At 33.2% G+C, this 26,484-nt stretch overlaps 1 protein-coding gene across 1 annotated transcript in view; it reads right to left on the minus strand.

Annotated features, from left to right (window-relative positions):
• Positions 1–559: 559 nt before the first annotated feature.
• The window catches only part of LOC118193837 (caveolin-1-like), a 47,576-nt gene continuing 21,651 nt past the window's right edge, over positions 560–26,484 (minus strand). Inside the window, exons 3-4 of the mRNA XM_035364988.2 lie at positions 2,902–3,144; positions 560–1,288 (exon numbers count right to left, since the gene is read on the minus strand). Of these exons, the coding sequence (XP_035220879.1) occupies positions 1,178–1,288; positions 2,902–3,144 (354 nt within the window). The 3' untranslated portion in view covers positions 560–1,177. The remainder of the gene's footprint in view (positions 1,289–2,901; positions 3,145–26,484) is intronic.

Genomic DNA, 26,484 nt, shown 5'->3' on the forward strand with positions numbered 1-26,484 from the left:
TACGAAAGGATTTTGAAAATCAAGAATGCAAAACTGATTCACGCAGAAGTTAATTTTATTGTGAGGTAAAATACTGGCTTACCTCCTTTAGACACGAGCTACAAGAATTTTAGGTTTTGTTAGTTGTAACAAAGTATCTTATAGGCGAATTTTATATGAACCTTCCATAAAAGCGAAATCTTCTGTGCCATTTTAAAAAGTATGTGATGTTAATCATTATACATCTCTTTTTTTTTTTTTTTTTTACTATCTAAAGATGATAAATTGAATTTTTGAAAAACTTTCCGGCACCGTATTCATCAAAATAACCACTTCTAGACTTTTTTGTCGACATGCATGAAGTATGCCAGCATTGTTATTCCCCCTGCAATGCAATTTAGTAAAATCGATAAAACCTAAACTGTTCATCTTATTGCGGTCCGTGGAGCGAGCCAACTCTCGCAAATCATAAAGAGTTGAATTACTTGAATTCGTCAGCAGCTTTTCTCTGCGTGTGAATGCGCTACAAGGAACAGATAAAGTGTCTACATAAATATTTCTTAAAATGAACAAACAAATACAATCTTCAGAATTGCTCTTTTATTAGCAAGCTTTCATATGAATAATACACGAAGCTATGAATGACACAAGGGAACACATAAGTATGAAAATCCATGGCTTTAAAGACAACATGACGATAAAAAAATATCGTAATTTACACAATGAATTTATACCAGATGAAGATTAGATGAATAGAAAAGCGCTTAACTACACATTCTCTCTTTAATTTTAAGCTTTGTGGAAAGTCTGAAATCAATCTATTTAATACAGTATAACAATATGCTTTAAATTTCAGACTGATTTTAATAAATGATTACACATAAAATTAAAAGATTTTCCCACATAAAAGCATAAGTAATGTTTTAGAATTGCTTTAAATTACGAACTTCCCTCTCAGTCATGAACATAAAACGTTGAATATGTTTACAAAATTTCTGAATATGAAACGTCTAAAAAATTCAAGTAATAGAAAATAAAAGTAGAAAAATGAAAAATCTTGTAGATAAATTGTTTACAAAAAGTATGATAAAGTATTTATATAAAATCTGTACTCTCCAAAGGCACTTGATCAAATGCTTTACAACATGTACTCTAAGCTTTTAGCTTATTACATAAAAATAAAGCAAGAGAGTTCCTTTTAAACTTCCTGGATAAGTTGTCTCGTGTTTACTATGTTGATATTTGAGCAGACTTGGCCAATAGACTGAAAAATAGGATCCAAGAGTGTTCGCACAATTCCACTCCATACCTGAAATAATAATAATAATAATAATAATAATAATAATAATAATAACGGACATTAGCAATATTAGCTTTTCACTCCTGTATAAGTGTTGCCACATATTTTCCTGAGTGGGACAATCAACTGTCTGGCAAGTGCTTTTTTACAACATTTACCACCACGCGATTTTTTTTCCCCTCATCGGGGAAAAGTTGTAAATTGTTCGTCGTTCAACAATCAGATAGATACCAGTATCAAAACTTCATGCCCATCATTGGAGTAACTATTACTTATTGTGATTCCATTGGTCGCTGCAGTCGGTTACACATCATGTGACAAAGAAAATTACGCAAAAGAGTTGCTCGTCCCAAATCACTTTTATGTGTGACAACAGCTTAAAAACATAGAAAATAAATTATGCGGTAAACTTATCTTTAAATTATGCATTTTCTCTAGCCTCTTCAAGCTAAAATAATTAATTCTAACACCACTATTGCAGAAAAATTGACAGAATGAATGCTTTTACAACATTACAGAATTTCGGTTTAAAGTAGAATTTATCAACTGATGGGTAATTTTTCCCTTGTACGGTCTCAAAGTGCAGTTTCATGGGGCTGGATTATCGACTTTTGGCTACTAGACTCAAATTGCAACAAAAGGCTAAAAATCCCGGAACCTAATTAAAGCTTGGGTGGGGGAGGTAACGTAAATCAAGCGAAATCATTAGAAATGTTTCCTTACATTAAATAAAAGCCTCATACATATCTATTTAAAAATGTTAATTTATGTATTAACATAGATATAAATAATCTTGTTGTTCTGAATAGATTACGGATTTATTCATTTTATTTATATAATAGATAATGCTTTCTCATTAAATATAATAAACTTTAAATTTATGTCTAAATTTATAGAATACTAAAATTTAAATGTCCAGTTTTTAGTTTTACCTATTGTTTAAAATGTACCACTTAGATAAAATAAAATTTTGACAAAATTTTGGGGTAATGACTATTTGACATGTGATGCAAAGGGCTGAAGCTTTACGCTACTGGAAATATGGAAATCGATTTAATCAGAAAGATAAAATATGAAACAGCAGTTTGCCAACATTAATTACTTTTAGGTATGTTAAAAAAAACTGCTTTAAGAAAAAAAATGTCATAACTCTTAGTAAACAAGAAAATAATTTTAATTATTCTTGATGTCACACGCACGAAGGGATGCTTATCTGTAACTGATTGGACAAATAAAACCATACATAAAAAGTACTCGCAATTGTGGAGAGACTGATAATGATCTGAGTGATTCTTCTTAGCTAAAATTTTCACCTATAGCAGTAACACCGTTTCCATTATTTTTTCTCGTTTGCAAATATTTTCTAACTTCTTTATAGTTATGATAAATATACAACAACAGAAGTTGCTTAAGAATTGACAAAATAAATTTTAAATGTAGGATAGATTATTGATTATAACGTTGAATCCTTGGCACCGAAATATTTTAATTTAAAATCTATACTTTTTTTTAATAAGACCGAAAATATAGTGATCCTAAACTAGATCAGAACATAAATCTGACATTATGTTTAGTAACAGACAAACGTAAAGGTAACACCTTCGAAACATAATAATAATTACCCTGTGCAGAATGTGCAGGATGACATCAAAGATTCGCAGTGAAGGGGAGATCACCCATACGTTGAGCAAAGCGAGGAGGGAGAAGATTAAACCCCAAAAAAATCCACATGGAATAGCCAATATGGCAGCCAGTATACGATACACCCAAAGCTTGGTTCCAGAGAACACCACGAAAGCTAATCGCCAAATAGCATCGAATCCATGATTTGCAGCTGGCTCTGCTAAAACATCTTCAAACACAATCTGCAAAAGTAAATAAAAGAATGTAAGAAGCACAGTAAAATATCATTTCTATTCATAATAAACTTTTTACACTTCTAATCATTAATGTACTGCACGTGTTTCCAGTTCACAGTAGTGAGCGATACCCAAATACTATCTACAATTAATTCATAGTCATAAAGATAAAAAAAAATAATAGTTTTAAAGAAATTATACTATTAGTGTATATACTATTAATGCTACTTTACTAAATTACACTATTTTTATGATCAGAAAAGTTAATAAAGGCGATTCTACAACGTTACAAGTTATGCACTTTGGGTTCAGCAATGACATATAATGCAATACTAAATCTTCGTTTGAAATGCTTTCTTTTACAATGCTATATTATTACTTGCTGTCCATTGCACATGTGTGGTAATTAAAAGACATATTTAAACTAATTTAAAATCATACAAAAAGGCTATTTTAGGCTGATGTAGATTTTGAATAAAATTCTATTAATTTCAAGGGCGATCAGACATAGGTCCCCCTCCTCCAGAAGCGATTTTTTTTCCAGGCTATCTTCTAATTAGATACTTATACTAAATTCTGTATCCTTGTGAAAAAGTTTCATATATAAAGGAAGTCTAATAAAATATTGCAATGAAATACTGCAAAGACAGAATAAAATATTCATTTTCGAAACTGAATTACAGCATTGCTCTGAAAATGCCTTAGTACAAACATTTGTAATGTTTATAATATATACCATGTACACAAAAGAAAAATGCTCAAAAACTATACATGTGTTATAAAAAGGAAAATGCTCGAAAACATGCAAAATAAACAACCGCTGGAAATAAATAAATAATTCTCTTCTTTAAATGAGCTTATGAACTTATTTAACTGAAATTATAACGAAAAAAAAACTTTTTAATAAATCCGGGCTTCATTTCCTTGAAGTGTTGAAACGATTATATTACTCAAATAACCTCTAAAAACCACTTGCGTGAAACATGATATATGATATATCTAATTAGCATTGCTCAAGAAGTATGGTAAATACAAAATTAGGTGATCAACTGAAATGAAATACGATGAAATCAACAGAAATTTTTTATTAGAAACGATATAAATATCACGAAAGCCAATAAAAAATTTATATTCGTTTGAATCTCAGCCTATTTAAGTTGAATACGTTGAAGTGCGTAATAACTTAAGTCTCGATTTACCTTACAAGGAGGAGGCGGGAGGCATGTTAACTCCTATTTACAAAAAAAAAAAAAAAAAAAAAAAAATTCCTAAGCTTAAAATAAGGAGAAAAAAATAATAATAATAACAAATAAAGTTGAATATGTAATCGAGACATACAGCTAGATGTATTAAAAAATTTCCTGACATCACTAATAAATTTCGAATGCAAATTTCTAAGGGATAACTTTATGCGAGATAAGCATAAATATATACGGCTTTCAAGTCATTATTTGTAGAAATGCTAAACTCAAAAATATACGGCCTATGTAATCGATGCTTTTCTTTATTTATTTACTCAGTAGGAAGTACTTAATTAATGTAATTTTGACTACATTTGGAGGAAAAACGTGTCAATTAACTAATAATTTTTAAAATCTGAAATTTTGGTTCATAAGATCTTAAACAGGAATCATTGGCATACGACCTCGATTCAAGAGATATTTAAACTACATTTACACTTCATCTAAAATCGTGTTTGTTTAATTTAATACTGTAAAAAACACCAAGAGAATGCTTTCGTGGGGAGACTTTCTAAGGCAAGCTGTCTCGTATTTACTTTACATGTGGGGAAAACCAGGAAGATTTCCATTTAGTCTATCCGTTCACCGACATTCAAAATCGATTCCAAAGTTCAGAGGTATTATCCATTTGACCAATTACAAGTTGCAGCTCATAAAGTTTGATTTGGTTTATTAGATTACGGCAAAGCACTCGAGGGCTATCTGCCTTAAGGGAGGTATGCCTTATACCTTCGTGGAGGACTTTTTAAGGGAAACTGGCTCGTATACACGTTACACATGGGGAAAACTATGAAAACATCCATGCAGCCCGTTCGCGGGATTCGAACCTCGGACCGAACAACCAGTGTTCAGCGACGTTACCGCTCGGCCGCTGGTGGGCCAACTGATAAAGTAGCATACTACTTTATTTTCGTTATAATCATGAATTATCAAGTCCTTCACTTAAAAAATAGTATTAATATACAGATCATTTTTAATACCTCTTTAAAAATTAGCTTTCTTTTTAATGTGTGATCGAAAAGAGAAGTAGGTTTTAAATTTACAAATGTACTTTTTGCCGTTTACGAATTTTTTTATTCATTTTCATCAAAAATTTTCAACCTATTTGGATCATTACCACCCTCTTCTGAGTTCCCCGCCATCGCCTCCCAGTTTTGTAACAGTGATGTATTTGATATCCTCTAAATGTGATTTATCGGCACTGACTGAAAACGCTAAAGCAGTTTTAGGTTTATTGCATTGTATTAAATTATTAACTAAAAATCATCACGCAATACGAAAACGAAATGGTAATGACTATAGAGTTGAAGCATTTGTGGCAATGAACTTGACCAAACATGTACAGATTCCTCCCATAGCACGTGTAATAGTATATTTTGAACGTGTAATAGTATATTTTTGTAATAGTAATTTTGAACACTGGGCATCATTGCAAGTTCGGATTCGTGTGCATGTTTTTGGAATATTTAACTGATAGTTTGTAACTTTATTTCCTTGGAATAAAAGAGGTGAACATACATGTGGATTGGGCCAACATGTGTAAAAGATCAACTTACATGATTTGGTGTGATTCTAATGCGTAAATGTAAAAGTTGTACAACAAATGAACGTTTAAGCACTTTTTTCCAAAGAATTTAGACAACCAAATTTTCCAGACATGTTCTTGTTGTTGCCCACTTGGTTCTTAATGCCCCCTTACTGATTATCGCACAAGTAACGTCCTTCTAGATCTCAGAGTTAACCTTGAGAAGCTATGATCTACTACATCTTCAGATGTAAAGTGATAAATGGCTAATCTGAGGCTACCTTTTAAGCGTACTTACAAGACAGGAATTTAACTATTCGTATTTAATTATTATATTTGTATCAATTTGTTCTTCAGCATCATCACCCTCCAAACACAAGAAAACAAGTACCGTTTCCTGACCGCGTGCACGCGCAGACTTCGATTATGGTTTTACACGAAAATTTCCAATTTCCATTCTTCATTTAAAAATTTCTAAACTAAAAGTTTTCGAAATGAATTTTATATATGTTCAGTTTTTAATTCAGGTTTCTAATGCGATAAATTTTGTTTCAAGTAAAGTATACTTAAATTCTTAATTTCAAAAACAGTAGAATTTTGATGATAAAAATGCACACAATATAGATGTTCGAAAGTTTTTAATTAATGACAGTTCTGTGAAGATCAACAGAAAATTTTCTCTATTCACGACGAAATTTTTATTCGAAACTCAATATGAAATAATGCTATAACTCAATTTTTTAGCAATCATAGCATATGATTTTTTTTGCAGCCGTCTGATATTTTTTATATTTATTTTTAAAAACGTAGGTTTAAATTTTTATGTCTTTGATTGAATTCTTTTGCTTTATTTTTATGTAGTCACTTTTTCACGTATCCTAAACAGCTCAGCGTTTTTTTAGTTATTAGTAATTAAATTCTTTTCATTTAATCCATATTTGTATATAGTAAGTCTTTTCCTAGTTTGTTGCATCACTCCCTTCTCCGCAAGCAGGTTTTAAAGCACTGAGATCGTGGGAAATTAATAATCTGGCTTTTACTTCCTTGAAATTTACTTTTGCCCTAATTGTTCAACTAATGCAACATTTTTCTTGCCATAAAACTTGATACTGTAGTTACAGAAATATGTAACTTACTTTAAACTTTTCTAACTAACCTCTGTCTCATTTGCATTCAACCAGGTTGTTAACTTCCGAACCCTTTTCCCATAATTGGAGTCAAATATGCTATATTTTTAGTTTCACGTCAAAAACTGGAACAGGTAAACGATTTACGTACATCTTTCCCATATTGTAATTAATCTCAATTTGGTCATTCAGCTTTCTTTTCATTACTTCACGGTGGAAGGAAAAAATACTGATTTTTCCCTCTAGAAAAATAAACCACAAAATGATAAATATTGCCACTTAGTTTGACTATTGCTTCATTGAATACCATATTGACACTTCGTTTCAATGAAAGGTGTGCTGCCCTCTCTTTATTTATTTATTTATTTATTTTTATTTTTTTTAATATTATTTATTTATTTATTTATTTATTTTCTTTTGTTTTGTTTTCCCAGTCCTTACTGTTAGAAATTTGGGAAACGAAACGCTAAAGCTCCGAATAGGAATAACGATGACCTTGACAAAGGATAAAAGACACTAAATATATACTCTTATTTATATTCTACGATTGCGTTGTAAATTCATCTCGAATTCTTGGTCAATAATATTTAAGTTTTCCTTGCCTTCGTAATTCCTGCCAACCAGATAAATAATTTCAGTTAAGTAGCAGTTTTAAATGCCAACACTGTTCTCAGTTATATTTCTAATTCATTTTTGAATCTAGAATAGTGCAGTCACTAAATAACATTAACTTTAAAGAGCGCAGTAAGTTACTAAAACTTAAAAAAAAAAAAAAAAAATGTAGATGCATGTGCATTATACTGCAAATAATATTTTACAATTACTTATATATTACAATATTTAGCACCTGCAAATATTTATATTATTTGTTTTGTTCCGACCATGTACCTCAATGTTTGGTACTGAATTTTCCGCGGTTAGTTCTAATGCTCCATTACAAATTAAACATACTTGAAAATTTAAAAGCCAAGGGAAAGAGTCTTTTAAAAAGATCATTTTCAGTTTTCAAACAGAAGCACTTCTAGGATAGCATATGTAAAGCAAAGTACAGAAGGACGAGAAAAAAGAAGAAAGGAGAGGAAATCTGTATTTTGAATAATGGCTCGGCAGTATTCAGACAAATAGCTGTGAAGAAAAAACTAAGTAAAATTTAAAATTTACGCAGTTCCCCTTTTAAATTACGTTGCAATATACTAAAAAGAAAAAATAAATAAAAGCACGTTTGCTAAGCTAGCATGAGTATTTAATTATTCTTCCTCATAAATCAGATGAGCAATTTCTGCACCTACAAATAAAACACCTACAAATATAACACAGAAAATGCGGTTTTGCGAAAAAAGATTACGCAAAAAGCAGCGATGCTCTCCCATGACGACGATATACGTTCAGTACATTTTCCACCGCTTCTTTTATCACATCGGTGATTTCTCAAGGTTCTGTTACAATACCTACATTTTCTATCAGATGTTATAAAGTTTATTTTCGTATTAATTCATTATTTTTTTCCCATTTCTATGGACTTAAATTGAAAGACATATAGTTTATATTTGGCTCATTCTTATGCTTGTTTTGGCTTTTCGCAAAACTCCGTTTTCCTTTTGATTTATATCTACTTCTTTCCAGTGCAATTGCACAAATTATTCAAGTTTTAATTTCTGATAATTTAGGAAGCTTACTTTTATGCACACATTCGATTTAGTTATTGAAGAAAAGAAATTTGCCTCTTCCTGAAACCGGTGACGTCATTACGCTGCCCATTCTTGATGTCATAAAACTAGCAACTGTTTGTGAAAAATTTTCAATGTAACCGATATATATTGCACTTTTTGCGTAACATTTTCAGAATCGCCGAGATGATTTTATACATTAAGAAGTAACCGAGTTTTAAAGGAAATTTTCTCTGTTTGGCGTTAAGTCTGTTTTACAGGAATGCTATTTTTTGAGAAATTCGAATTTGAAAATGAAATTTTATATCCGCTTTATAGGAATACCAAACCAATTCCCTAATAAGGAAGGAAGGAGAAAATTGCGCGATATTGTAACGGCGAACAGTCTGCTGTTAAAATCATTAAAATTATTAAGATGTTAGTCAACAAATACCCTGTACGAAAAAAGTAATTTAACATCGTTTAACAAATTATTATTATTATGGTTGTCCAAGCTTCTTCCAGCTGCAAATATAAGAAATGCCAAGATCTGTTACTCAAAAGTTAAAAACAGTCGTTTACTTCCCTTCTTGCCAGAAGTTTTCTGTTTATGCGTTTCAAGCGTAACATGAGATGTTTCCGGTCCTTATTTGAACGGGGGGTGGGTGAGGTCTACTTAACTGCTTATTACGCAGACTCAATGCGCACGTGCCGAGTGACAACCTCGAATATGTCCTCGCTTTGTCCTGCGACCACAGAACTCAGCAGTCAACATCACCCGAGTTCAGTTACGAGAAATTGACGCTTATCGCGTTAGTCTTTGGAATTTAGGGTAATTAGGATGCTCGAGAAAATGCTTGCATTCTTCAGTAGTTTATATTTTCGCTTTTTTTGTTTGTTTCTTTTATTACAATACTTCGTACACTTTTCTTTTAGTAAGCTTTGTTTCTTTTACAATACTTCGAATACTTGGTAGAGAAAGTGCGTATGGATGTAAAACAAAAAAGTCCTCAAGTATATTTTCGAAATCAGTGACTCCAATAAAACTTTGCTGTTCAGCTATGCTTTCGGAGACTCCGTTTGTAATTGAAATTCGTCAAAACTATTTTAGTTTAAAAAAAAAAAGTTTATTTTAATTTTTTTTTCCTTACCCGTGTTTTCACATACAACTCGCTATCACGTCAAAGCTTTAACTCAGATTATTGGCACATTTTTTTTATTAACAATATTTGAACAGATGGTTATAATATTTGGAAACGTTAAAGCTGTCAGTCATAACGCAAAATTTGTTGTGTTTGCGCACTTAATGGTAAGTGATTGAAAAATAGATGTCTCTGAAATGTACTTACTAAGTATAATGTGTTGGCACATTACAAACAAACACATTACTCATTCGGTATTTTAACGGAAAACAGTGCCACTTGCGGTCAGACTTTCAAGTTTATAATAAAATTCTCAAAAACAAGCATAGATGCTCAGGTCTTTATTTCTAATGCTACAGCGACTTCCACTGGGGTTTATAACATATGCAAGCCTATCAGAACTCAGAACACGTAACTCCAGGTGATGATTAATTTGTCGAAATTCATATTATCTAAGAAAGCAGAGAGCGCATGAATGTAAAGCTACAAGAATGGATCTTCAACTCGCCCTAGCTGAAACAGAAAGCACTTGATTATGCAGTTACTCGCTGGCTTCGGAATATGCTTTTTAATAGAACAACCAAACGTGTGCTTTACGTTAAATGTAACAGATAAATAAATATGTTTAACCTCTAATTTTAACTGCTTTTTTTTTTTTCAAAATTATTTAGTGTAATTAAATTTATTATAAGGTTGATGAAATGAATAATACCGATAATTTGGAACGAAATTTCATTTTTAATTTGAAACGCACTTTTTTACATTCCCTTATAATTTCAGATGAATTCTCGGGTTTAAAAAAGTTGTATAAGCTGCACTGAACGTCATTTAAAAGAAATTCTTACCAATATTTTATGTAATTTACTCATAATCCATTCGCCTTTCCCCCTCCCTCATTTTTTTTTGGGGGGGACTACTACTCCACTGTTTTTAACTACTTTTAAAATGTGTTCTTGAAGCACAAAATTTTATTTTTCGAGGCACGTCGCATGAATTCAACATCTTACAAGAAATAAGTAATTAATGAAAATGATGCTTTTTAACCTAACATCAATTCTATTTATCAGATAAATCTGAGCAAAGTTTAAATTGTGAAGCGCTTTCATCTCAATGTGTAGCAACATTCACTTTATTGCTCAGTGAGGAAATCTGTTCATTTATATCTAGCACAGGCTCACCATTAATTAAGAGTATAACATCACCTGACACAAGTAGTTCGCCCGTATTCACATACCCTACGAACATGCTATATCCATTTGTGTTTTACTTCATGTGTAAAGTGAATACAAGCCAATTTCCCTTAAAAAGTTATCGGCGAAAGGAACACGCCTCGTAGGCAGATAGCCCTACTGTACTATGCCATAATCTAGTAAATCCAAATACAATTAACCTATGTATAAAAATATTATATAGATTAAATAGATCCTTCCAAATTTCTGAGAGTAAATTTTACAATGCTTGCTGATAAGGAGTGACTTTACAGCTTTCCTTGCTAAAACGTTCGTATAAAATATCATCATTTGCCATTTCTTAGAATTAAGCTTTTGTCAGAAAAAAATTCTTAAGTTTCATACAAATGAATAACGAATGAAACTGACATTATTAGAAAGAAGAAGAGATTTGATTGAATTGAATAATTTGATAAAAGTACAGCACTCCAAGATCATCCGTTCCATCTCAGTTTTGATCGAGAGCACGGCGAAAGGTGGGGAGCAGAATGCTTCGTCAGCAAAAATTTGGATTTCATCCTGTACAATTTAGAGTTCTCTTATAACAGAAACAGATTTTGCCTGTCCCACAAATCGAAATAGACTGCTGTACATCTACCTGTCGAAAGTTAAAATCCACTCACTGACTGTTAACTTAAGACAGCTAATACGAAACGTGCACTTTTTTGAATGGATCAAATATTTTATTTAGATTAATGCTATAACGCATGTATGAGAATTTCATTAGAATTTAAGATAATATTCTGTTAAATTTTCTGCATTAAATATCATCAGATCAGCAAATTCTTATATATTTCATCGATATTTCTTACTATCTTTTAGCTTTAATTGTGACTTTTCTTTTTCTTTCTTTCTTTTTTTTTTTTTTTTTTTTTTTTTTTTTTCTTTCAGAAATTTTATTCTGCTTTTTAGACTTATTTCCTCATGTGCAAAGCATTTTCCAAAATGATTCTGTAAGTTATACTTACCTCTGCTTTCATACATTTAAGCTAATAATAATTTAAACAGCCAAATTAATGCGTAATTTTTTTAATTTCAGTCTTTAAAAATAAGGATAATAAGTCAGTAGTTTAATTTTCGCAATCCATAATTAACTGCAGCTTTCTATTAGCTCACGGTACTCCGATACCTATGGAAGTATTCATTTGTGAGCTGAATCGGGGAACTTCGCCCAGCCGTGGATAAAAAAAGCATTCGTACAATCAGAAATTCGATTTGTTGAGGAAAGTTACCATTTATTTTGAATTCTACATTTCGACATTTAGTACGATTTATCTAAAATTTCGATTGTATTTTGTGTAGAAATCGATAACATGCTCAGATACCGCATCGATTTCAGCAAAAAAAAAAAAAAAAAAAAAAAAAAAATTCAATTCACATACTGCCAGATGTTGCTCCAGTATATATTACATACTCCAAATACTTTTTCTGAAAAATATAGCAAACATCTTTATAATCATTTATTACTAAACTGCCTTTGCTTTTCTTATAAGAGTTAAAGAAATGTCTCTAGCTCATACTAAAAATGCCAGTTTTAAGAGTCATCATAGGAAACTTTGGATAGTTGAGCTCAGTGACGTCACGTATGAATGGGTTCATTCCCATGCACCGATTCGTAGCGACATCATTTCCACAAATGGATGACCCAGACCTTTTTTTTTTTTTTTTTTTTTCCCCAACAACCTCGACATCAGTGCAGATATACTCCATACTCGCCACGAAAAAAGAATAACCTTAGAGAAAGCTCTTAAATTTCAAAGCAATACATGTTCCTCAAAAGTGCGTTTGTACTCAGTTTCAGCTTTGAGATGCGGCCTCGTCTCTAAACAACAATAGGGCACTGAGTTCAGTCTCGAGGCGTTTAAAGCCTTGTGGTATAAATTTAGGAAGGAATCAGCTATATGCCATGAATAGGATAGGCACGTTTGAACAAAGGAGTCATCACCTTCGGTCATTTCGTGAACGTTCATGTCAATATCCGAAGTACTTGAAAGTATTGTATTACAAAATTGTGACATTTTATGATTAAGCACTGTTTATTGTAAAAAAACGAAATCATTGAACATTTTGTTGCGATAATAACAAATAGCCATTAAAAATAGAGAGTGGTCCGCGAAGATATGCTGATTTGCATAAGAATCAAATGCGAACTTATGATTTAGGTCCGGACTTCTCACACTTTTTCCATTTATGACTCATTTCAAACAGATGAAGTTTCAGCGGCACTTCATTAAATAAATCTGAAATGTATCAAAATGTGATATTACTTATAACAAACATTATGTGGCTTATATGAAATTTAAAAAGGAATACTAAAACGTTATGACCGTGTTGCAACAGCTAAATTCGTCACAAAAAGTTAGTGAATGACATTGAGATAATTTATCATATACAAACATAAAAATATTATTTGCACAGACAAATACACCAGTTTAACTAATAATAGATCAAATAAAAGTTTTCAGCGTATTTGAATTCTCCACAATATCCCCCTGACCCTTGAGAAATTAAAAATACTCTAGCTTAAGATCAAGATCTTCTTAAACTATTGTTAACAATAAATACGATTATCCTCAAGGCATCAACGATTCTTAAACTAAAGTATGAAGACACCGCAATAATAGATGTATTCCTCCCCTCTCCTTTCAAGGAAGTAAACTTACGAAAAGTTTATTCATACTGATATAAGAATCATGGGTACTGTTTTTCATTTTCACTCTAAATAAATGGAAAACCGGACTCCGTGGCCTTTGGTGGCCACGTTTAGCTGTGGTAGCTCGATCGTAGATTTTTATCCACTCAACTGGTTGCCTTTATTAAATATCTGAAATTCATTTGCATGAGCATAATGGCTAACGCGGCATTACCCTAGAATTAGGATTTACTATAACCTAAAATTTCTTTTCACGTTTTTAGATCTTAAAAGTTATTTAAATTATTTGGCATTATTTAAAAAACAACTAAATGTTATACGAAAGCATAATTAATCAGTTTTAAAATCTTCACACATACTATTTTGTAAAATATGCAATATTCATAACCAAATAATTAAGAAAAAATTTTAACTCACAGTGTAGTCTGGTTTAATACCACAATAGAAATTAAGAATTAAATGCAGAAATAATCGAATCCGAAACTAAAAGCCAATTATGCAAGCTAGTGAAGGTGATTTAATATTAGCTACTTTTCACAGCTACTACTTGACTAAATTTATTGGAAATTTACCTATATTAGCTTTAAAAGAAAAATTGTAATACTGTATGTGCTATAAATATTTAAAGGCAATGTGCTAATTAAACATTTAGGTAATTTACATGCATTACTATAAAGCCGAAACTCTTTATAAGGTCATTTGTTTTCGTATTCAAGAATTAAAATTGTAATATCTGAGATGATGCAGCAAGTGCCATCTACACTTTTGTAAAATTTAAAGTTGTTATTGCTGTTTCGATTTATTATTATTACTAATATTTTCCGGAGGAGGAGGGACTCATTTTCCTGCCTTAGCAGCATTAGAATACAAATTTCTATGCATAATGTCTTAAATTATAAATTTTGTCCCCAATCAAAGATTATTCATAATTTAGAGCAAAAAATCTTCCTAGTTTCGTAGCATTGACAATGATAAAGTGGAATTCAAACTTTCAAACAGAGTCCATAGTCACCTCGGTATTTTTTCGTAAAAAATCTCTTACTGCAGGTTCGATCAGTTGGAGTTTTGGAAGTACATTTATTGAATAATTTGTGTTTGATCTAGCAGGTCAAGTATGCATACTTCAAAATGATACAAGTTATTTAAAATTAGATGAAATACTTTTTTTCTCCTTTTGAATATTACTTTTTAGTAACGTCATAATACATTGCCTATTGCAGCTTTGTACAGAAACTAAGTTAAAAAATCTGTTTCTTATTTAAATGACTAGGAAAAAAATTCTTGAATATAGTGTCACAAAAGAGAGAGAGAGAGAGGGGGGGAAAAGAAAAGAAAGAAAAAGGCCACTTTTAAATAAATTTTCCTAGAACCTAAGCTCACTTGCCTATTTATTAAACTATAAGTCTGACAAATTCATCAAGCATAACAGGCGTCGCGTTTCGCATTAAGATTTAAACAGCCTCAAGCTAAAAATGAGGATGTCTGTACCAAACAGATTATTAATCTGTTCAAAATATTTGTATGAAAAATATGTAATCATTTCTTTTCAAGTGTCATCAAGGAATGACATACGTTTGGACGGTCACACCTCGATGCTGCAAGCTTCATTACAAGTACTATTTGTTGCACACAGAATCATTAACATCAATATACTACTTAGTATTTGATAATTTCCCTTTATATTGCACAAAACTATTTAGTATATGGTAACTGTAAATAATTGTTAACCCTAAAATTCTAATCATCTGATCAAATAAAATGACAATAATGAAGCCAGTATATAAATGCCCCTAATATATAGTTTCGAAAGAGAAGCGAAAAGTTGCACAAAACAAAAATTATTTGAAATCGCGTTTTAACAGCATCATTCCTTCATACGTTTTCATTCGTCGTTAATTTAAAGTCGTCACTTAATGTCATTTTGCCTAAAATTTTGGAGGGTTTTGTAAATATATAAAATTGTTTTTATTTTACTAATCATTTCTTTATCGTAGTTTTCCCATGTGTGATGTAAATACGAACCAATTTTCCTCAGAAGCCTTTTATTTTTGTCATGAAAACATTCTCTCAAGGATGATATAAAGTAATGAAAGTATGTTTTACCCTAAGCTGAAAAACGGAATTGCATTCAGTAGCTGATGTTTTCGAATATTACAAATGACTTTCTCAGCATTTCTTTTGCTTAATTCGTATTCTAGGATACTCGAGGGTTACTTTATTAACGATACCACTATGATTCATAGTTTCTGCATTTTTTTTTTTTTTTTTACCATACAGACCCCTTTTACACGCCTTCATGTTTTACTGCTACATCAGCATGGGGTACTTTTTTTTTTTTACCGGGTATTTATTTTTTTCCTTTGCAACTAAGGCAGGGATGAAGATTATTAACAAGGCAGCTGACATTACCCATCCGTAAGAGAAGAGGAAATATATCAGAGGTGAAAACGGCACTGAAGAAAATAATATATTATTCTTCTCTTTCGCTTTTAAATTACCTGAGATTCTTTGCACATGTGTGTCCCAGTAAAAGCTAAGGGTAAAGTACTCACACACGCACAAAAAAAAAAAAAAAAATAAAAATAAAAAAAATTGCAAGAGTGTATTATTTACTTTAAATTTTAACAAAGCAAAGCTTCTAAATAATTCCTCTTCCATACAATGTACCATGCTTATATAAACATGTTTGTTACACGAATAACTGTTATTAATATTCCTTAGTGCTGTCAATATATTATTAAATATACTGACTTCCTGTATAACAAACTGTTAAGGGATTTTTTAGCGAGGAAAGCACATGAATATTAAATCAAAGAAATTCCTTATTTTTTATTCTTTAAAAACAACCCCCCCACATAAGAAGGCTGAAACTTTTCTTAAAAATTTAAGTTATAATTTCAATTACAACAATCGATTTGCCGAACTTTCCTTTCCCCTCATTCACGTCTGTGGAGTAAATATTAGGTTATCAGTAGGAAAAAAAAAAAAAAAATCCTATTGTATTTGAGCTGGTAAGCCTCCTTATTACGTAGGACAGCAGGTGCTCTGTGCAAATGTATGACTCACTACTCCAGTTAAAGTTATGTTTGCTAAAAAAAGATTTAATCCCCCCCCGTTTCCAGCATCATTAGCTGTCGTTATTTCCATAAGTCGAAAGAAAACATCAAAGGTCACTGACTTCTCAGTCGACAAATAATGAATATGATTGCGGGCGGGAATTGTTCACCGTGTAGAGTCATTAGGTTATTTTGAAGCAAGAGACGTGAAAAATGTGCAAGACCCTCGCCGGGACTCGAACCTGAACTTCTCGAATACTCGCCGAGTGTGCTACCGTTACACCACGAAGGTATGCTGGAAGAGGGAGAAAATAACTTATAACCGATTGGAAATGATTAATATTTGTCGAAAAATTTTAATAATACGCGGAATAATAGCTTTAAACTACCGTGGCATTTCACACAGAAATCCAAATGTAACATACAATCTCCATACGCTTTGTGGACCCCATGCTGAGAATCTCTGCTCTAAGCGAGTAACTTGAAAGAGATAACTTACGAAAGCGTTAATTAATTAAAATTTAATTTAAATTCAAACGAATTATCTTTACTTGTACGTACGCATTTGTATGTAGTCCAAACAAGCAAAATTTCTTTTTCATCTTCATTTTTTGGCGCCCCCCACAAAAAAACTTTCAGTAATATAGTGTATAGAATATATTCGTAATAAGAAAATAATGCAAATAATAATAAAATGCTGAATCTGCCATAAAATACTCAAAAATATATTAAGATTAGTCACTACCTAACTGCACTAGCCTTGGATTCGGAAATGCATCTGTGTCGGCGGAAAAATCTGACATACGATGATCTAGAATTAGTTAAAAAGGTGTTATTTATTTTACATATTTATATAAGTGTTTTTAAAAAGTACAGTTTTTAAACAATTAAAAGTTTACTATACATTATAGATAAATAGATATGTGGCAACTTGCCTACTACAACTCAACTCTGCGAGTCTGATAAACCATAGCAACCAAAAACAAAAATGATGTTTATTCCATTCAATTGTTATAATTGTTTAACGATCTGTCTCAAAAAATTGTACTACCATAATTGGTGACACGTATTTATTACGAATAGCAACCTTCAATGTTGCACGAATGTGGAGTTTATGTGTTTAAATTCTGAGCAGCAGTAAGTTATCCAGTGTGATGAGATGAAGTAAGACATTCACCTGTCATTTCAAGCTTTTTACTGCATTCCGGTGAGTCAACATATTTCTGTCATAATTTCAGCGGTTACATATATCGTCTGCTGCATTTGAGCCTCCAATATCTCTGATTTCAAATACCAAGAAACTGTGTCACTATATACATATTGATTATTTTTCTATACATATTATTATTGTGCATATTCTATACATATTATTATTGTGCATATTCTGTACATATTATTATTGTGCATATTTGATTGATCTAAAGTGGTTGACAACGATGCTGCTTCGCAATTGGCGCGAGTGGCAGTTAAGCCACCACTTTTTTCTCGCCGAGACCCATCGTTTATGGTTCATTCAATTGGATGCGCAGTTGAGTCACATTACTGCCGACGAAACTCAATTTTATACAGTGATAGCCGCGTTAGAATCAGAGGTACTGCAATCAGCTCATGAAATAATTTTGAATCCACCGACGACGAACAAATACAAAAAAATTAATTTCTGTTTATGAAGAATCCGAGACAGTTAAAATCGAGCAGCTGTTGCATGATTTACGGTTGGGTGATATGAGGCCTTCTCACTTGCTGTCTAAAATGTCAGATTTAGTCGCCGGTAACCTAACGGATAACATTCTTAAAACATTATGGATGAATAGACTCCCATCTAACATGCAAACCATTTTAGCGGCCAGTAGCGAGCCACTTAAAAATCTTCCCAAAATCGCTGATAAAATTCACGAGATGGCCATTCCAGCGTAAATACACGTAATGCAGGCTCCTGGTCCAGGTATTGTGGCGTTACAAGCTTATATTGATGATTTGTCCAAACAGGTTGCTCAGTTAGTAGTCATCCAAGCTGAACCTTTTCAGCGCAACCGTTCCACATCACGTGGTCGAAATACACGCCGTAGCCAACTGAGGAAACGTTATCAAAGCCCTCCTCCGGGTATTTGTTTTTACCACCACAAATTTCGAAACAAGGCAAACAAATGCCGCCCACCGTGTCGTTATAACGACCAGGGAAACCAGAAGGGCTGTTGCTCGAAGTTGTGAACGACAGCGGCTGGAATATTGCACGCCTTTTTCTCATCGAAAAGAATTCGGGCTTAAGGTTTCTTGTAGTTCTTGTCTTTTGATGTTTCTGTCGTTCCACCACATTTTCACGAACAAAAGCACCTTACCAAGTTACAACTTTATGTAGCAAATGTAACTCCTATTCAAACTTTTGGTGAACGCCTGATATCTGTTGATTTAGGATTGCACCGCAACTTCCAATGGCCATTCATGATTGCTACTGTTTCAAGTCCTATTATTGGCGCAGATTTTTTAAAAAAATTTTCTTTGCTTGCCGATCTTAAGAATCGCCGTTTGATAGATTCCACAACCAACTTAACTTATCCGGGAGTAATTCGCAATAGTCAAGATTTGAGCATTAAACTGATTTCCGGTAACTACCCACGACATCAACTTCTCAGAGAATTCCCTACAAACACGCGCCCAGTTATGGGTATTTCCGAACCCAAGCAGAATGTATTACATTATATTGAAACTACCGGTCCTCCGATTGACGCTAAACCAAGCCGCTTACCTCTGGACAAGCTTAAACCCGCCAAAGAGGAATTTCAATACATGATGGAACAGGGAATTTGCCGTCCTTCAAAAAGTTCCTGCGTAAATCCGCTCCATCTAGTTCGAAAACGAAATGGTAAGTGGCGATTATCGCTGGTTAAATGCAGCTACAATTCCTGATCGTTACCCAGTCCCTCACATTCAAGACTGTATGCAAGTTTTCGAGTGAAAAGCTATTTTTACAACCATTGATCTTGAGCAGGCGTATCACCAAGTGCCCGTTAAGCCAACTGATATTCCAAAAACTGCGGTTATTACGCCTTTTGGACTATTTGAGTTTCCGGTCATGATTTCGGCTTATGCAATGCTGCTCAAACGTACCAACGCTTCATGAACCAGGTGTTAAACGGCCTCGACTTTTGTGTACCTTATTTTGATGACGTCTTAATCGCCTCCTCTTCAGAGCAAGAACACCTTTCACATTTGAGAACAGTTTTTGAACGTTTTCAAAGGTACGGTGTCAGTCTTAATTCATCCAAATGCGTTTTTGGCTAACCAAGAGTATGTTTTATTGGTCATGAAATTTCCTCTGATGGCGTTCGACCCCTTCCAGATAGAGTCACCACTATCCGCGATATGCCCGAACCATTTACACTGAAGGACTAACGACTTAAGAAGATTTCTTGCTATGCTCAAATTTTATCGACGTTTCTTACCTCATGCAACAACCATACAAGCACCTCTAAATTCTTTTTTGGTTGGAATCAAGTAAAACGATAAACATGTTATAACCTGGACCGCAGAATCTCGCGAAGCATTCCAAAAATGCAAAAATGATTTAATTTCGGGAACAAATCTGCAGTATCCTTCCGCATCTAAACCGTTATCACTCTACGTTTATAAGGTATTTCTCCCGCTTTCCTAGCGTGCTTTCGTGGTGTAGTGGTCTGCACGCTGGGCCGGTACTCCAGCGGTCCTCGGTTCGATTCCCGGCGAAGGCGATTGCTATTTTTTCAATCTCTCTTGCTTCCAAATATCCTAATGTCTCTACAGTGGCGCCCGAAATAAAAGGGGTGTTGAATGAGGATTCTCCACACCCAGGATTTGGCGATTGCGTCCCCTAAAAACTCCAGTCGCCCTTTAAAAAGGGGAGTATATAAGGAATTTCTTCCGCTTTCCTAGCGTGCCTTCGTGGTGTAGTGGTTCTGCACGCTGGGCCAGTACTCCAGAGGTCCGCGTTTTGATTCCTGGCGAAGGCGTTGCATATTTTTCATCTCTTCTGCTTCCAAAAAATAACTTAATATCTCTACACGTTGACGCATCAACGACAGGTATAGGAGCAGTTTTAAAACAGAAAGGTCAAGAATTATGGAAACCACTTTCATATTTTTCTAAAAAGCTCTCACTAAACCAGATACAGCACTTACGATCGCGAATTATTAGGAAATTATGAAGCTGTCAAATATTATATGCTATAGGCATATGCTATAGGGACGCGTTTTCATGATCTTCACAGATCACGAACCCTTAATCTATACTTTTCAGCAGCCTCCTTTCAGCAGCTAATAAAGCTTCTTCTCGTCAAATGAGACACCTAGACTTCATAGGGCAATTTTCAACAGATATCTGTTATATTGCGGGTTCGCAGAATATTGTAGCAGACATCTTGCCTCGTATTGAAGAACTAGCCGTTCCTTCGCCAATAAACTTTGCTGCCCTTGCTGATGAACAACACCGGGATTCAGAACTACAAACCCTCTTGAAAAGAAAATCTTCCACTAATCTCAACTTGCAGCCTATGCAGCTGTCACCTGGAAAATCACTTTATTGTGATGTTCAGGATTCAAGATTTCGACTTTATGTTCCCTCCGGGTTTCGCCATGCCATTTTTAGTCAGTTACATCGTCTGTCACATCCTGGCATCAAGGTTTCGAGGAAACTCATACAGCAACGTTTCGTATGGCCTAGCATGCAAAAGGATATAGCCAACTGGACACGTTCATGCTTGGAGTGCCAAAGATCTAAAATTGTCAGACACACTACCAGCCAACTTAAAAATTTTAATTTGTCCTCATCTCGCTTCAATCACGTGCACCTCGACTTGGTCGAGCTCTTATATTTATTAATAATAATATAATGCATGAATAAAATTAATTATTATGTATATATTTTTCTTACCTTGGATGAAGCAAATTTATCATTTACTTCATCAAAGTCGATCCTTCCAAATTTTTCTCTTTCCACACTTAAAAATGCTAGATGACTTAGGAGATCTTGTCCCACCGTTGATTGTAAATATGTGAAAATTTATTTTAATTTGCTGAACGAACGTTCATAGTAAGTAGTATTTAAAGTGCGACTCTTAGGTTTGGAAAAACATATTCTCTATAGATATGTAGTGGAGTTTTAGGTTCTGTTTCTTTTCTACTGCGGAGTAACGTCATGCAGTCACATTCACTGCTCAAAACAATTAGGGGATATTGTGGGTTCGGTATGAAATAACCATATAATCGATAACATTTTTGAACAAAAGAAAATAGAAGAGATTATAAAGGAAAATTATAACGTTTACAAAGTTGGGAATATGCAAATTTAGTCTGTGACGGCGAAAACTATGCGTTTTAGATAAGGAGTAAGGAACGACCTGCAGTATTCCTTTTGTAATAGAAGATTAAAAACAATTCACATGCGTTAAATGCTTCGTAGAAGTTAATATACAACGTCTCAGGAAGATGGCTTAGTTGAATTGGTAGCCAGGAAGGTCATCAGCCGTTTACAGGAGAGTCAAACGCAATCCATTGTAGCGGAAGCGTTACGAATCTCAAAAAATGTCATTTCCAGATTATGGAATTGGATTTTGGAAACTGGATATATTTGAGAAATTCGGGACAAGGTCGTGTTATCGTTTTAAAATAAAAAGCGGGAGATATACGTGCATTTCGTTTAAATATATATCTCTACTTTGGAGAAATAAAGTGATCAGAAAGAACGTTTTGGTTGATGTACTGCAAACATTTTATTACACATTTTATCAGACAAATCAAGAAAATAATTAATTATATTACAATAGTTATTAATTTTAAATATATTTTCCAGAAATCGATCAAAATAAAAATAGAAATTTTCCGGAAAATCTTGTTTAGAGACCATTTGGCGCCCCTGTATGAGCGGCGCCCGGGGCATCATGCACCCCCTTGCCCCCCTCTCGCTACGCCACTGCTCGCAAACATACTCATTATAAATTAGCATAATAATTGAGCTTTATAAGTTATTTGGCGAATTAAATCAGCATATTTCTCTTAACATTTTAGTTTTGGAAAGTCAAAGTATAAAAAAATGCCCTAGTTGATTTTGCGATTCTTGTAACTACTTTGTTGTTGGAGTTAAAAGTCGAGACACCGAACTGATCTGCCAGTCGAAGAAGGTTAGCCGAGTATCTAAATTAAGTATAACATTACAAGGAGAGATGGTAAATTTTGAGCACACTTCCTTAGCTTCATGCAGTAGCGATCCCCCTTAATTGCAAAATGATCAGTTGTTTGACCCTCATGAGGCCTATTATATTTAAATATGCAAATAAGAGTTGCTGCACAGCGTTTGGTCTTTGAATCAAAGAAATATTGTGATTGAAATTTTTCATGAAAACAAGCGAGAAGCGAAAAGAAAAGTTCCATTTAATAGAGTTCTAATTATATTAGGCAATGCTATATATTACGGTATTTGAATTAAGAATTGCGATAAAAGATACTATCATTTAATTGCTAAAAATAATATAACGCAATGAATCTCAAAAATATTCAGCAATGGATAGCACGTCGTATGCTTCAACTAATAATTTACAGCTAGTTTTTGATTCAATCCGATTTGTTAAGTTCTGCAGGCTTGGAATTATGAATTTCAGATTCACAAAAATAAATTATGTATTCGACCGATTCAAGAGTTCCATACAATCGAGATTTAAAAACACACGCCCCTCGCTCGAAATAATGGTCGGCTCGGTAATTCTTTTTCCCTCGCATCCCGGCCATTAGGAAATAACAGTGAATAAAATGGAAATAAGTTTACGGGCAGGGTTCATTCCGAACTAACGAGCAAGACGACGGAGCAGAGGGAACACGCACAAGGGGAAAAGGAGGGAGCAAAAAAAGAATGGGTGGGGAGAAACCGTCCCAAATGAGTCATCGAAGCTGGAATTTCAAGTGACCTTCATACCCACAGTGCCCCCAAGCATAAGTGGCAGTCTGACCTCGAAGTGCTACAAAGACTCATTGGCTCTCATTGTACAACATTCTGAGGGTGTTTTGGATTTTCACTTCTGAAGCTCCGCTGTTCGGAATGCGGTCTCAGCTTGCACCAAATGTTCCCTTGTTTGACCCCCAAACGCAGTTACTTCATTTGCAATTAGTATGCTAAATTACTCCGGGCATCTCTCGCCTCACCTAAGTGGAGGGTTAACTAACACGAGGTCAGTTATATTAAATAAACTACGATAAGAGGTAACACGCCAGTTGAAAAGGGGAAAAGAGACTGTGAGCAGGCAATAATCTTCTTTATTTAACATTTTTAACAATTAAAAAGCTTGATGAATTTCAAAAAATAGAAAAGAGATGATACCTTAGGAAACAACAAAATTTATCCTTGATATCCGTTATATTTCTAAATAAACATTATTTTTAATCCCTGGCCTCCCACAGGCACACACAAAAGAAAGAAAGAACAGAACATGCTTTCATGTTTTAGCGTAATCTTGCCTAACATCAGTAGCTGTATATATTTTATGACAACTAAAACTGATTTATGCAAGTTACGATGACTAATTTCGAGGTGCAAAATTGATAATTCAAAAATCAGAATAATTTCCCTCAAAAAGTTTTTACAGTATTGTAATATATAGTAATGGAAATCAGTATAGCTGAGGAAATCAAATTGGAGAGGGGGGGCAATGTAACTTTTGTTTTTCTTTTATTTCGTTACAAACTCGGTAAAAACAGTAAAAGGCTGTCAAATTTGAATTCAGGCAGGTGTCACATAAAATATAACTAATGACAAATTCCCGTTGTTATAAATGCTTATTTTATTTTGTTTAACAAACCATTTTTCAAATGATCAAATAATTACATGTAAAAGACATGACTGGAATATACAGATGATAAGTTGAATTGAAGTTCCTCCCCCCCCCAATCAGTAAGTATGCGATTTATAAATGCAACATTCACCTATTTCCTGTCACAACACTTACTGCTGTTCACTATCAAGAAAAATTAGCTAGGAAGCTCATTCAAGAACATCATAATGACTTCATATGTTTTAAAATATTGAATGACTTTTGTTCATTTGAGAAAACATGGTGAACAAAATTCTTCTTAGAAGTAATTTATTTAACTATTATTATATCAGAAGTACAGAATTTCAGTATCAGAATTCAGGGACTAGAAAGATACACTACTTCTCTAGATAATGTATCCGCTAGATTTACCCCTGCTGGTATTCTCTTACGGCACAAGTGCTGTTTACTAAACATCAAATTTTCCTTGAATCATAATACAGAGTTAACTAACGCGATTAATTAGGTAATATTAGCTCAAGGATAAAATGTGTTTGTTTATATTAAGAAGGAAAAATAAAATAAAAAAGGCACTATGTTTTTCATTTTTAATGATAACGAGTGCAATAAAACAGTTACCAGAAATCTCGGATGAATTCCAATCCGAGGCACTTCAAAATATCGTTTTGTCTTTAGTAGAACATAGAAAGTTTCTGTTAATTTAACACACTCGAAGCTTTATAACTTTGTACAACACAAAGATATCCAGTGCTTTTTAAGATTCTTTTCAAGAAAAAAGGATTGAGTACAATCGCGATGCCCTTATTAGATGAGGCTGTCAGAATGAATATGTTGTTCCTTAATGAGAGGCAAACAGCTGAGTTCAGATGGTAGCGACAAAGAGGTCATATGGCTGTTCAAAGCAACGAAACAGTGTTAAGACTGAAGTACTCAGTTTCCCGAGTTCATCAAAAAAGAACCAGCATATAGTAAATTCTCCAATTCTTCCAGTGGTAATTAATGTATTTTTAATATATTCGATACGTTTAAATCTACTTCGATTAGCTTGGAATTTAAGGAATACCCTAGCAAATAATCTGGATGTGAAGAAGATAAATAGATAATCATTAGATCGAACTCGATGATATCAGAATCAGGATCAAAATGAATAGAATTATAATACCTTACAGCCTCGTGTATGAGCTCACGTCTTTTCACTTAATATACCGAAAAATTTAACCTTTGAAGAGAAAACAGTTCCTGCTATCTGAAGAGGATTTCATTGTCCCCAGTTTGCATTAATTCAATCTGCTCGGCACTAAGTGAATTAACTTTTGAAACTTTTGCTCCGATATTTTTCCGCCACTTATTTCGATTCAGGTTTTGATTAAATATTGTTCTTTCCGGACTTTGACCCGAGTTCGAACCACCGCATTTGTAAGTTTAAATTTCTCAGGAAATAAGCAGTATATTTGTGAACTGTATTTGGCACAACCATTTTGCTGAACAGTTTTCAAGAAATAAATTTAAAAAAAAAAAAAAAAAAAAAAATTAAAACTTTTTTTAAGTTGTTTAACTAAACAATTAAAGAAGTTTTATTTTTTAAAATGATTAGGTTATTAGATAAAAAATTAGGCACATTTTGTTAAGAATTCAACAAAGCTACCTGATGTTATTTAAAAAGTACAGTGAAAATGTTTTCAAACTTAGCTTCTTTGCATGCTACTTTTAAAGCAGAATCTAGATTCTCAATATTTTTCGGAATCACTGTATGTAATGGAAACTACTCATTACTACACGGTAAATAAACGTACCAAGTGTAGGGATGAATAACATTGTTTTCAAAATCATCGGTGTATGTGACATGAGAATTATGTTGCTTGCGATAACAGCCGAATTAAAAGTGTTATGCTTCATTAAATATGTCTGTTTCTCCTTGGTGTACCATTTTCATTT

The sequence above is a fragment of the Stegodyphus dumicola genome, chromosome X1 (assembly GCF_044657685.1).
Source record: "Stegodyphus dumicola isolate Sdum_Otavi_A_Nest chromosome X1, ASM4465768v1".
In the NCBI taxonomy this organism is placed as follows: domain Eukaryota; kingdom Metazoa; phylum Arthropoda; class Arachnida; order Araneae; family Eresidae; genus Stegodyphus; species Stegodyphus dumicola.